We start from the raw sequence: 14348 nt of genomic DNA, 5'->3' as shown, positions 1-14348 counted from the left end.
AGGCAAACACTAACAAATACCATGTGATTAATGTAATTTTTGCCTTCCTTAAATATTGATGATTAACTAACATTTCATTTAGGCTTGGAATCATAGACAAGGAAGAAAATCTTGAGAACTGAAGGCCACTATCTTCATTTTATTAAAGCAAATTTTTATGTAAATATACCTACAGAAGAGTACGTAAATCATAAGTATACAATTCAATCCATTTCACATTGTGAATACCTGTTTAATTTCTCACCTAGGTCAAGAAAGGGAACATCACAACACACCTGAAGATTTGTTGTTTTGCTTGGCATTAAAGTTTAAATAACTGCAATTACCCAGCTAGCATTCTCTTATATCTGGCTTCTTTGTAAATCATTGTATTTGTGGTATTCATATACGTTGTTACGGGTAATTACAGTTTGTTGATAGGCATTGCTATCCTCCAGAGTCAGAAAACTAAGGCCCATGATCCAAATCTAACTGACCACCTGTTTCTGTAAATAAAATTTAATTGAAACAGAAACACACCATTTATTTACATCTTGTCTATGGCTGCTTTCATGCTACAAAGGCAGGGTTGAGAAGTTGGAACAGGGATCATATGGCTCACAAAGCCCCATATATTTAGTATCTGGCCCTTTACAGAAGTTGTCCAACTCTGCTCTATATTATTCCATAGAATGAATATATATATATATATATATATATATATATATATATATATATATATACATATCACAATTTATCCACTTATTCAATTGCTAAATCAATTTCCATAATCTCTATGCTGAGACTACTACAATTAGCACTGCTATTAACATTTTAGTAAATATCTTTTCCTTAAGATATGTAGTTATTTCTCTTTAGCATTAAACTAGTACGGAATTACTAGGTTGTACAGACATGTTCAACTTTAGTAGTTGTTGCCAGTTTTCCAAAGTGCCAATCTCCTCACTTTAATAAGAAAACTGATGTGGATATTGAAAAGATACCTGCACTCCCATGTCTACTGCGGCGTTAGTCACAATCGCCAAGATATGGAAGCAACCTAAGTGCCAACTGATGAATGGATAAAGATGTGATATATGCAATGGAATATTCATCAGCCGCAAGAGAGAAGAAAATCCTGCCATTTGCTGATATGGATGGACCTTGAGGCCATTATGCTAAGTGAGATTAGTCAAAGACAAACACTGCATGATATCACTTATATGTGGAATCTAAAAAAGCAGAACTCAGAAGCAGAGAAAGGAATGGTGGTGAGAGGGCGAGAGAATTGAGATGATATTTACCAGTGCAAATTTGCAACTATTAAATCAATAATTTCTGGAGACCTAATGCATAGCGTAGTGATTATAGTCAACAATAATGTATTACATACTTGAAAGTTTTTAAAAGAGTTAATTTCCACAAAAAAGCATGATAATTATGTGATGTAATAGAGGTGTTAGCAAATGCTATGAAAATCATTTTGCAATATATAAAGTAATAAATCAACATGTGTAAACTTATGCAATGTTATATGTCAATTATACCTCAATAAAAAAATAAATTAAACTAAATCTAAAAATAATAGAGGGACACTTAGGTGGCTCAGTCGGTTGAGCGTCCGACCTCAGCTCAGCTCATGATCTCTCCGACTATGAGTTCGAGCCCCACATTGGGCTCTGTGCTGGCAGCTCAGAACCTGGAGCCTGCTTCGAATTCTGTGTCTCCCTCTCTCTCTGCTCCTGCCCTGCTCTCTCTCTCTTTCTCTCTCAAAAATAAACATTTTTAAAAAAAGTTTTAAAAATAATAGGAAGAAAAAAAAAACGGTGCCCTGAAATGCTGGGTTGTATCATAGTGATGGATTGGAAAGAATTATTTTGGTTTTGGAAAACTTGTAATTTAAAGTCAAACAAAACCTCACAGGAAAGTATTGAGTTAAGTTATATTCTAAACTTCTGGGCACAGGGAAATCGTTGTGCAGAAAAAGCATTTCTTGGTCTTAACAATAGGCACTGCATTTATAAGAACCTGAGAACAGAAAATTTTAAGAATAAAAGCTGTGACTTACAAAGTCCTTACCTTAGAATAAATGCAGCTGTCAGTTCCAAACACCCACTTCTGAGAATTATCTCCTTTATGTCTGTAATAAAAATGTAATTTAGACACTGACAACTTTTCTCCACACTGAAACATTCTGTAGGTTTCAAATGAAAGGATCGTTTTCCATATCCAGGCAGGAAGAGGACTGCCCATTCTCCCATTCATTCTACTATCATCACTGCTACCTCACCAACTGAAAACTTCCTTCCCTAAGACAGTCAATGTCTTTGGTACCCAAAGGAGTGGTGGTGGTGGCAGTGCTGTGTGAATTACCCAGGGCAACAGCGATTAAGAGTTTTAGAGAATAAATAGAATCAATAAAAATATTCTAGAAATTTCTGTTTCCAAAAGAGATCCTCTCTCTATAAGACAGAAAAAAAGTAAGTATAAGTAAGTATAAGGATTAAGAGGAGGGGATGGAAAAGGATACCATGGAAAATTAGGAACATCAGACACCTGTTTCGGAAATGACCAGAGAATTTTATTAAGGAATATCATATTTTTTAAACTAAATCTGAGTAAAAAAAGAAAAACTAAAATGTGATGAAGCTAATCGGGCCTAAATTAACTAATCATGTATTCATTAATATTTAGAAACCTTACAAAGGTAGGACAAATGAATTAAATTAAGTGTAATGGGATGTTAAACAAGACTTTTCCTACTGCCTCTGAGTTTTGACAGAAACATCAATGGTTAGGAATAAGAGGTGTCAGGTAATGCTGTATTCTAAAGCAAGGCGCTTTACGATCTGGGCAGAACATGCCAAGGCAGCAGTCCAAAACTGGCTCAGTATGCATTAATCTTTTGCTCACATCCAATTTATGTTAGAAAATGTGAAGAATTCCTGGGCATTTTGAGATAGATACTTGATAATAATGTTTCCAAGCCCCTATCCTTAATTTTGATTCTGAAGGTCTGGACCCCCACTCCACAAAAGCTACATTAACAGGTATTGCAAGTGATTCCAATCATAAGAACTCTAGGGAATTTGGATGGGTGTGGTCTACAGACCAGACTTTTAAAAACACTGAACTAGAAGAGTTGAGAGCAGTGGGGGAAGGAAAGACAACATCCTTATTATAAAAGAAGAACTGATTTGATGATAGAGTAAATGGGGTTGGGGTTAGAAAGAGGAGGCAAGGATAAGTCTCAGGTGTCAAATTTAGGTAAACTAGAAGAGAACATGACACTATTAAAATAAAGTGAAATTAGAATGGAGAAGAGAGGAACAGGAATGTGAGAAAATACAAAGAATTTTAAAACTTGGGTAAAATTATCTTATGAAACACCTTTCAAGGTCTAACTGATCCCTAAGCCAAGAATCGATTCTCAGGCTTTCAGCAAATGAAATTGCTGCTCAATTTCAGCTTTGGGTAGGGATGAGGAAGGTATTAGGGGTGTTAGTCTTTCTGGAGATCTTTTTATTTTGTAATTGATAAAGGAAAAGAGAAGCTTAAAAAAAATTGGGCAGGAGCTCCTGGGTGGCTCAGTCAGTTGAGAGTCTGACTCTTGATTTTGACTCTGGTCATGATGCCAGGTTGTGGGATCAAGCCCTGCATCACTCTCCCTGCTAAGTGCGGAGTCTGCTTAAGATTCTCTCTCTTCCTCTCTCCCCTGCTCACACTCTCTAAAATTAAAAAAAAAATATATTGACTTAGGGTCCTGGACTAAAATGTATGATTATAATAATAATATTCATTAACCAAGACAATAACACAAAGATTGAGAATTTTAAGGGAACAGTGATGAATAAAGTGAGATACAGAGAAATGAGGTGAGCTGATCAAAAATCACAGAGCTAGGTAGTATCAAATAGGTACTAGAACCCAGAGCATGCGACTTTCAGCTGGACATCTTCTCAATTAGATTGGAAAACTACGACACAAATTACTTTGTGTTACTTGAAGATTAAAAATAGAACAGGGGCGCCTGGGTGACTCAGTCGGTTGAGCGTCCGACTTTGGCTCAGGTCATGATCTCGCAGTCTGTGAGTTTGAGCCCCACGTCGGGCTCTGTGTTGACAGATCAGAGTTTGGAGCCTGCTTCGGATTCTGTGTCTCCCTCTCTCTCTGACCCTCCCCTGCTCATGCTCTGTCTCTCTCTCTCTCTCTGTCAAAAATAAATAAACATTAATTTTTTTAAAAAAATGGAATAAATAGGCTCATTAATTAGAATTTGATGCATAATCTTAGTGACCTATAAAACATTTTGATATGAGGGGCACCTGGGTGGCCCCGTCAGTTAAGTATGTGACTCTCAATTTTGGCTCAGGTCATGATCTCATGGTTTGTGAATTTGAGCCCCATGTCAGACTCTGGGCGGACAGTGTGGAACCTGCTTGGGATTCTCTCTCTCCCTCTCTTTCTGCCCCTGCCTCTCTTTCAAAAATAAATAAATAAACTTAAAAAAAAAACTTTGGTATGAACACAGTTTTTTACACAACTGTGATCATGTATTCACTAAATAGTTTCATACTATACAAATTCTCCTGAGGTGCTGAAAAACCTCATGTTTCAACCACTAAAAGAAGCAATAATAAAAACAACATTATTGCTGGTCTTTAAGGCTGTCAATCCCGATCTTACAACTACAGTCCTTTTAAAAATAATAATAAGTGGGGCTCCTGGGTGTCTCAGTCAGTTAAGTGACAAACTCTTCATTTCTGCTTAGGTCACGATCTCACAGTTAGTGAACTTGAGCCCCTAGCTGGGGCTTGCTTGGGATTCTCTCTCTCGTCCGCTCTCTCTGCCCCTCCCGTGCTCACGCTCTCTCTCTCTCGAAATAAATAAATAAACTTTAAAATAACAATAATAATAATAATAATAATAATAATAAGTGACTGCTGTAATGCTTTGATGGAAATGTGCTGGGTTTTGATAAAATTTAGATCATTTTAATGCAGAATAGCTGTAACTCAGAGCAACTTTATTGCTTACAGGCAATTCCTCCTGTTGCATAAATTATTGTGAGCATATTTCTTCAAGATAAATAAAATGGAAAATGATAATTTTTCAAAGTGCAAGACTCTGAAATTGGTAATTAATATGCTGATGCTAACTGTCAAAAGCTGTAAAATTCAAAATGTTGTCTTTTAATTGAATTACAGTGTTGACTTGAGGATGAATGTGCTTATACAAACATAAACTACATAGGTTTCAGTTTTGATTTTCTGAATTTGTAGCATCTTTTTCTCAAATAATAATACAACAGGAGAGATGTTCACCAGTGTGAGGGTAGATACCACATGTGTCCTTAGAGCTGATCACAGTCGTGATAGGAGAATAAAGATATCTTTGAAGAAATAGATATGTCAATAAAATGTTAAAATGTCATAACCCTAAAAATTAATAATAAGGCCATTATGAAAAATGGTTTGAAATTAATATATGGCAGTTTAGGGATCTTCTCAGTGGGTAGCTAAAGAACATAAACTATAACTTGGATAACAAAATAAATACAAATTTCCTAGCATTTCTCAAATTTTATCACAGCTCAAATTCTGCTCAAGAATTGCCTTGGAAATTTTGCAAACATGTAGTTTTATATCATATATAAGCCTTGTGAGCTTACTAGTAGTTTTTCTATCAGGAGTCTCTTTCTACATATATCTATAAATGTCACCTTTAAATTTTATTACCAAAGTTATAAAAAACAAACCTCTCATGTGGTGTCTATAGCAGGCAGGATGAGAAGATATCATTCTAATATATAATAACTTCTTTAAAAAATAAAATTTCTACAGGGGCACCTGGGTGGCTCAGTCAGTTAAGCATCTGACTCTTGTTTTGGCTCAGGTCATGATCTCACAGTTAGTGATATCGAGCCCCACGTCAGTCTCTATGCTGGCAGCGTGGAGCCTGGTTGGAGTTTTCTCTCTCCCTCTCTCCCTGCCCCTTCCCAGCTCTCTCTCTCTCTCTCTCTCTCTCTCTCTCTCTCTCAAAATAAATAAACATATGCAAAATAAAATTCCTACAAACAAAAGTTCATCTGTTCATTTTTCAAGACATTTTATATGCAAAGAAATCAAATTTAGATCCAATATGCAATGATGCTCATATGGGATTGAATTAGAAAATGCCATAGAATTTCCTCTTCTTGGTGAACAAGCAACAGCTAAAAAGATTTTTTATTTATTTTTAAAATTTTTTTAACATTTATTCATTTGTTTTTAAGAAAGAAAGAGAGAGGGAGACACAGAATCTGAAGCAGGATCCAGGTCTGAGCTGTCAGTACAGAGCATGACCGTGGGGCTGGAACTCATGAACTGTGAGATCATGACCTGTGCTGAAGTCAGATGCTTAACTGACTGAGCCACCCAGGTGTCCCTAAAAAGATTTTTTTACAGAGAAACAAAAACAAAACTTAAAACTAGTAATAACAATACCAATAATGACAAAAAGAGAGGAAAATGAAGAAGCAGTATTTCATCCAAGAATCAAAGTCATAAATATCATGACATGTGCTGGACTAAGGTTGAGAGACTTATAATCCAGTCCTGGATCTGACATTAACTAGATTAGATACATGACCTTTCTAGATCATTTAGTTTCTAGTAGACTTGGAATTTCATTTCATTTCATTTCATTTCATTTCATTTTAATTTTAGAGAGAGAGCATGAGCTGGGCAGAGGGACAGAGGGAGAGAGAGAGAATTCCAAGCAGGCTTCATGTTCAGTGCGGAGTCTGATGCAGGGCTCAATCCCACAACCCTGGGATCCTGACCTGAGCCAAAATCAAGAGTCAGATACTCAACCAACTGAGCCACCCAGGCACCCCTGGGCTTGGAATTTCTTATAAGATAATGATATTATTATTATTATTATTATTATTATTATTACAACCACCACCATCACGACTATTACTACTTCTACTAGTAAAGAAGGTTTGGAATAGATGCTCTTTAGAGTCCTTCCTCGTCTGAAAGCATATGACTTCCAAGACAAGTTACATACTCTCTCTCCTTTCACAAGTGAGGAAATAACTATCTGCCCTGGGAAGCTTACTCATTGTAACTCATTGAGTATGCACATGCATTATACTATTCCTATTGAGAATCTATAAAACGTGCATACACACACATACACACATACACTTTTTCTTTGAAATATGCCATTTATCAGAGGGTAGAGGCAAGAAGGCAGCCCATAACTGACAGTTCAGTTAGGGGAAATTTCCTAGGCTAAAATTCATTATTTCCCAGTTGACTGTAAGAAGGACCATCATCATGCTTCACAATTACAAATCTATTTTCCCAGACAGCTTCCAACAGCTCTGGTGTCTTCCAATCTTACCAGGACCAAAAGTAGGATCCACAGAGAACAGACAAAAGGATTTCCCCTCCATGATTCTTAACACAGTAGGAGTAGAGATAAGAAATTTCATCCATCAATCCAATTGTGAAGTTACACATAGACAATTTTCTATTTGATGTTGACATTTCTAATAGTGTTATCTGTATGTTTGAATATTACTTACATGTCCGATGCATGGCAAATGGTCCTTTCTATATTGTGCAGTTTGTCATTCTGCTTTATTCTAACTCTTAGCCTCCTAAAACTTCAAGACTTGACCAAAGAGATGATTTTCAACCTCTCTGATTACCTGGTAACCTGCTGTCTGTTTACTTGTCTTTTCATCTCTGCACCTAGCACTACACAGCTACACTTGAGGGTTGTAGTTAATGGTGTCTTTAGAGTAGTGTTTGTTTAACCTAGTCTAGATTAATGTTGGCTAGTTATCATTCCATTTCCAGCAAGGCCTAAGTGGGGGGGGCGGGGGAGGAGTAGATCCAAAACACCATAACTGAAAGACTAACATTGAAATAAGGAAGGTGGTAAAGATTATCAGACAGGTAATAGAAGTGAATAAACCAGGCTAGAGCTAGTGTGAGGACTATTACTGGGAACAGTGGAGAATATAGAAAATCAGAGGGTATATGTTCCATCTGAATTTGTCCCTGCATGACCGGTGTCATGAGATGATGAAAGTCCAATACTGCCCATTATTGTGATTGTTTTTTCAAGAAAACACAGAAATATGTAATTTTTGTGTGTAAAATCTCCCTATTTCTATAGGCTCACAAATAACTTAAAATGTTATAATAATGTGCAGCCAAACAAAATCTATGGGTCCCTTGTTTGTTATCTCCATAGTCTAACCTCTGTGTCCACATGGCGGTATGGGTGTGTGTGTGTATATGTGTTGCTTTAATTAGTTTGTGAATTTAACACTAAACTCCAGATCCTCCATATTCACATTCTTTAAAGATGAAGCAAAATAAAGATTAAATGGTGGCCTTATTAAAGGACTTTGATGCAACTGGTTTGTAAGATGTCCAAAATATCTTTTAAAAAGAAGCAGCTTTGACTTTAAGATTTATGATTTTTATAATTTTCTATGATTTTCAGATCACTTGGTAATGACATCATTGATCTGCCTTTCATCCACTCATGGCCAGATGCACATCACAGAAAAAATATTAAATACAATATTGCAAGCACTTGTTATATTGAATAAGAATAAGATGAGCGACACCAAATGAGACATAACCGACCTAATGAGGCATGATATGTTTACAATATTCTCTATGAATTGTCAGGTTGCTACTTTTAGTGCTAGTTCTATGATTTTTTTACTTGAAAGACTGTATCTTGACTCATAGCTTTTGTTAAGATCATATTATACTAAGGAGAAAAGGAAAAAAAATTGTCTCTAGAAGTTGTATGAGGATATTTACATTATTTAAAATAAAATATGCTTGTGTTTAAAAAAAATAATAAGCCACACAGGCACTTCAGATACTCTGGAAAAGAGAAATATACTTGAAAGTATCAGAGGTGAGGTAAACACTAAAAATCTTGGTCCCTCTGCTTTCTAAAAAACAAAATATAGCTTCACAGTTAGTGAGAACTTCTGGTTTTCCAAATTTTCTACTATTTGCTTCCATTTTGCAATAGATTTTGCTTCTCAGATAAAAATCAGGTTGCATTAATATAAAGGGAAATAATCTTCATTTGCATAGGAATTCTCCCTTCTCCCCCCACTCCTGCCCATCCTGCCTTTCTCCTTCTCTCCCTCTCTCTTCTTTCCTTCCTTCCTGAATTAAACCAAATCTTTTATTGTAAGTGGAGATTTAAATTTTGTTTAATGTTTATTTATTTTTGAGAGATACAGACAGAGTATGAGCAGGGAAGGGGCAGAGAGAGAGGGAGACACAAAATCCAAAGCAGGTTCCAAGCTCTGAGCTGTCAGCACAGAGCCTGACGTGGGACTCGAACTCACGAACTCCAAGATCATGACCTGAGCTGAAGTTGGACACTCAATAGACTGAGCCACCCAGGTGCCCTAGAGATTTTTTTTCAAGTTAAACGTAATACAATTTTTTAAAATTATTATCTCTTTTCTCACTCAAGCTCTCTTCTCTATAGGCAACGAGGATATCAAGTTTGTGGCTTCAGTCTTACTCAATTCTGTGACATCCTGGCCAGAGTAGGAAGTAAACCTCAGTGGGGTAAGGCCAAATCAGCACTAATTTCAGTATCCAATAAGCCCAGGGAAACCTCTGGGCATGAATAGCATGTTCTTCAAGCTATATATAACCTTTCCAAACACCTACCATTTTGACTGAGACCACTGATAAATTCTTCCACTGAGAGTGGTCTTCCCTCACCATTTCCTTCTAAAGTAAGCATTTAGTCATTCTTTACCCACCATTTTGCTTTTTTTGTTTGTTCCCTAGTTTGTCTTTTTGTACTTTTAAAAAACAGCTTTTTTGAGAAATAACTGACATACAATATTGTAAAATATTGCACAACTAACGGGCACATATTTGAAGTGTAAAATTTCACAAGTTTTCAAACATGTACATACCTATTAAAACATCACAACAATCAGGACAATGAACATACCCATGTCCATCTCTCCCCAAAAAATCACCCCCAAAGTTTCCTTGTGCCCCTTTTTAATCTCATTCTCCTACCCCTCCCCACCTTCCTATCTCCAGGCAAGCACTATTCTACTTTCTAGATTAGTTACCATTTTCTAAAATTTTACATAAATGGAATGAAGCAATATACTCTCCCTTCATGATTTCGCTCCTCCCCCTCAATATAATTACTTTGATATTCACTGATGCATGTATCAAGAGTTGGTTCCTTTTTATTGTTGAGTAATATTTTATCATATAGATATGCCACAATTTATTTATCTATTCACTTATGGATGTACACTTGGGTTGTTTCCAGTTTTCACTTCTGGCTTTAGAAATAAAGCTGCTGTGAACATTCATGTACAAGTTCTTTGAAAGGATATCTACTTTCATTTCTCTTGATTGAATTTCCAGAGTGGAATGGCTTGGCAATAAGGTAGATATATGTTTATACCTGAAACATGTATATATCTGCATATGAACATGTATATATGTATATATTTTAGGAAAGTAGCAACTCTTCTAAAATGACAACCATTTTATATTTCTGCCAAGTAGGTATGAGTATTGTAGTTGCTTCACATCTTCCCAACACTTGGTATGGTCAGTCTTTTAAACATTAGACATTCTACCGTATATTTAGGGGTACTTCATTGTAGGTTAATCTTGCATTCAAATAATGATTTACAACTTTTCATAGGCCAACTGTATCTCTTACTTGTTAAAGCATTTGTCCAAATCATTTATCTGCCCATGTTTTCTTGAGTTGTGTGTGTATTCTGCAAATATACATTATTTGCAAATATATTTTTCTTTGTGTGTAGCCTGTCTTGTCAATATTTTAACAGTATCTTTCAAAGAGCAGAAATTATTAATTTTAAGGGAGTCCAATTTATCAATTTATATCCTTGTGGATCATGCTTTGGAGTCATGTCTAAGAAAGTTTTGACTAATACAAGATCATAAACATTTTCTTCTATCTTCATCTACAATATGTATAGTTTTAAGGTTTTATATTTACGTCTATGATCCATGTTGAGTTAATTACTATATATATATGGTGGGAGAGGCATGGATCAAGTTATTTTTTATTTTTATCTTTTGCATATGTATATTCAATTGTTCCACCACCATTTGTCAAAAACATTCTTTCTCCAGTGAATCTCCCACTTTCATCAAAAATCAATTGATCATATATGTGTCGATCTATTTAGGGATACTCTATTCTGTTTCATCAATGTAATGGTCTACTTTGATGCCAATAGCACACTCTTTTAATAACTATAGTTTTATAATTAGCCTGAGGCCAGGCAAAATAGTTCTTCCAGCTTTGTTCTTCTTTAACAAAATTATTTTGCCTATTTTAGATCCTTTGCATTTCTGTATGAATTTTTAAATCAACTTGATAATTTCTATTAAAAAAACCTGCCAGGGTTTTGATTGAGATTGCATTTAAATATATGGAGGAGAAGGGCCCCTGGGTGTCTCAGGTGTTTAGGTGTCTGACTTCAGTTCAGCCATTTCTCTTGGTCCATGGGTTCAAGCACCACATGGGGTTCTCTGCTATCAGCTCAGAGCCCCCTTCACATCCCCTGTTCCCCTCTCTCTCTCTGCCCCTCCTCCTCTCTCTGCTCCTCCCCCTCCCCCATGCAGGCACTTTCTCTCTCTCAAAAATAAATAAACATTAAAAACAAATAACAAATATATGGAGGAGAATGGACATCATGATGATATTGAGTCTTCTAATCTATGAACACAGTATATCCTAGCATCTATTTAGTTTTTTAATTTCATTTAGCAATGTTTTGTAGTTTTCAGTGCAGAAGTCATACACATATTTTGTCTGATTTATCCTTAAATATGTCATACCTTTGATGTTACTGTAAATGGTGTTTTTAAATTTTAATTTCCAAAATTGCTTGTTGCCAGTATATAAGAATACAACCAATATATGTATATTGATCTCAAGTCCTCAAACTTGCTAAACTCATTTATTAGTTCTAGAAACTTCTTGTATATTTCATAGGATTTTCTACATAGCAATCATGTTATCTGAAAATAAAGATAGTTTAACTTCTTCAGTTCATATCTAGATGTCTTTTCTTTCTTTTCCTTTTCTTGTTACACTGGCTAAAAGTTCCAATGCAATGCTAAATAGAGCGGAGTGGACAACTTGGTTTTTTTCCTCATGTTTCTTGTGCTTGGAAGTTTTTGAATTTCTTGGATCTGTGGGTTATAGTTTTCACAAAATTTGGAAATTTTTCAGCTAGCATTTCTTCCAATATTTGTTTGTTCCCTGTGTCTTCCTTCAGAGACTCTGATTACTCACAAAACAGGCATTATAAAATTTCTCATATCTTACTGATAGACTGTTCTCTGAGAAAATAGGCAACAACCTCTTTGACCTTGGCCATGGCAACTTCTTACTTGACACGTCTCTGAAGGCAAGGGAAATAAAAGCAAAAATGAACCATTGGGACCTCATCAATATAAAAAGCTCCTGTACAGCAAAGGAAACAATCGACAAACTAAAAGGCAACCAACAAAAATGGGAGAAGATATTTGCAAATGACATATCATATAAAGGGTTAGTATCAAAAATCTATAAAGAACTTATCAAAATCAACACCCAAGAAAAATAAATAATCCAGTGAAGAAATGGGTAGAAGAAATAAATAGACACTTTCCGAAAGAAGATAGCCAATGGCTAACAGACACATGAGAAGATGCTGAACATTGCTCATGATAAGGGAAATACAAATCAAAACCACACTGAGATAACCACCTCACACCAGTCAGAGTAACAACTCAGGAAACAACAGATGTTGGTAAGGATGTGGAGTAAGGGGAACCCTCTTGCACTGTTGGTGGGAATGCAAACTGGTGCAGCTACTCTGGAAAACAATGTGTAGATTCTTCAAAAAATTAAAAATAGAATTACCCTACAATCCAGCAATAGCACTACTAGGAATTTATCCAAAGGATACAGGAGTGCTGATTCATAGGGGCACATGTACCCCAATGTTTATAGCAGCACTACCAACCATAGCCAAATTATGGAAAGAGCCCAAAATATATACCATACAAGGTGTGTGTATATATATATATATATATATATATATATATATACACACACACACATATATATACATACACACACACATACATACAATGGAGTATCACTCAGCAATCAAAAAGAATGAAATCTTGCCATTTGCAACAACATGGATGGAACTGGAGGGTATTATGCTAAGTGAAATAAGCCAGTCAGAGAAAGACAGATATCATATGCTTTCACTCATATGTGGAATTTTAGAAACTTAACAGAAGACCATGAGGGAAGAAAAAAAAAAGTTACAAACAGAGAGGAAGGCAAACCATAAGAGACACTTAAATACAGAGAACAAACTGAGGGTTGATGGGGGAGAATGGGTGACGGGCATTGAGGAGGGCACTTGTTGGGATGAGCCAACAAGTGTTTGGGTATTTTATGCAATTGGGTATTTTATGCAACTGGGTATTTTATGCAAGTGATGAATCACAGGAATCTACTCCTGAAGCCAAGAGAACACTGTATACACCTGTATACACTGTATGTTAGCTAACTTGACAATAAATTGTACCTAATTTTTTTTCTTTCTGGCTTTCATTGTAAATAGTTTGTATTGCTATCTCCTCAAGATCACTAATATATTCTTCAACAATGTCTAATCTTCCACTAGTCACAGCATATTTTTCATTTCATATACTGCAGTTTTCATCTCTAGAAATTTGATTTGAGTCTTTTTCTATCTTCCAAGTCTATATTTAACATGTTCCATCTTTTCTTTAGCTTCTTGAATATATGGAATACAATTATAACAACTGTTTTAATGTCGTGTGCATTAATTCTATATTTTATGTCATTTCTGGGGCAGTTACAATTGATTGACTTTATTATAACGGTGGACAATGTCAGCTGAAGCATCTCTGGTTCCATGGTCAGTGGTTTGGACTTGTCATTATCACTAGAAGATGATTCTTGGTTTGTCTCCAGTTTACAGCACTGATTCTGCCCCAGAAATCTTGTTATCCACTTCACATACAACACCACATCAAATTTGGAATTGCTTTGGGCTTGTGTGACCCTCCTTAGAAACCATATGTTTAGCACCCTAATAGCACAGCTAGTTTGCTATGATGCTATGTTGCCAGCATACTGTCTCCGTCTCCCTTCTGCCTAGGTTTCTTAATTAATATTACCTACTCCTCCACTGAGGTATTTACTACCACACATGGCACTCATTAGCAATTTCTTGATTGGGTTTTGACCTATACACAGTGTCACCTTGTGGCTAAGAG

The 14348-nt window shown here is 35.8% G+C and overlaps 1 protein-coding gene across 2 annotated transcripts in view; it reads right to left on the bottom strand.

The window, feature by feature from the left end:
* DCDC1 (doublecortin domain containing 1) overlaps window positions 1-14348 on the bottom strand; it is a 484878-nt gene that overhangs the window by 204040 nt on the left and 266490 nt on the right. For both annotated transcript variants that reach the window (XM_060606272.3, XM_060606273.3), the window contains one exon: window positions 2059-2119. In XM_060606272.3, coding sequence (XP_060462255.3) covers window positions 2059-2119 — 61 coding nt within the window. The remainder of the gene's footprint in view (window positions 1-2058; window positions 2120-14348) is intronic.

The sequence above is a fragment of the Panthera onca genome, chromosome D1, assembly GCF_046562875.1.
Source record: "Panthera onca isolate mPanOnc1 chromosome D1, mPanOnc1 haplotype 2, whole genome shotgun sequence".
Lineage (NCBI taxonomy): Eukaryota > Metazoa > Chordata > Mammalia > Carnivora > Felidae > Panthera > Panthera onca.
Note: the sequence above shows the minus strand (reverse complement) of the source record. Positions and strands in the feature narration are given on the sequence as shown.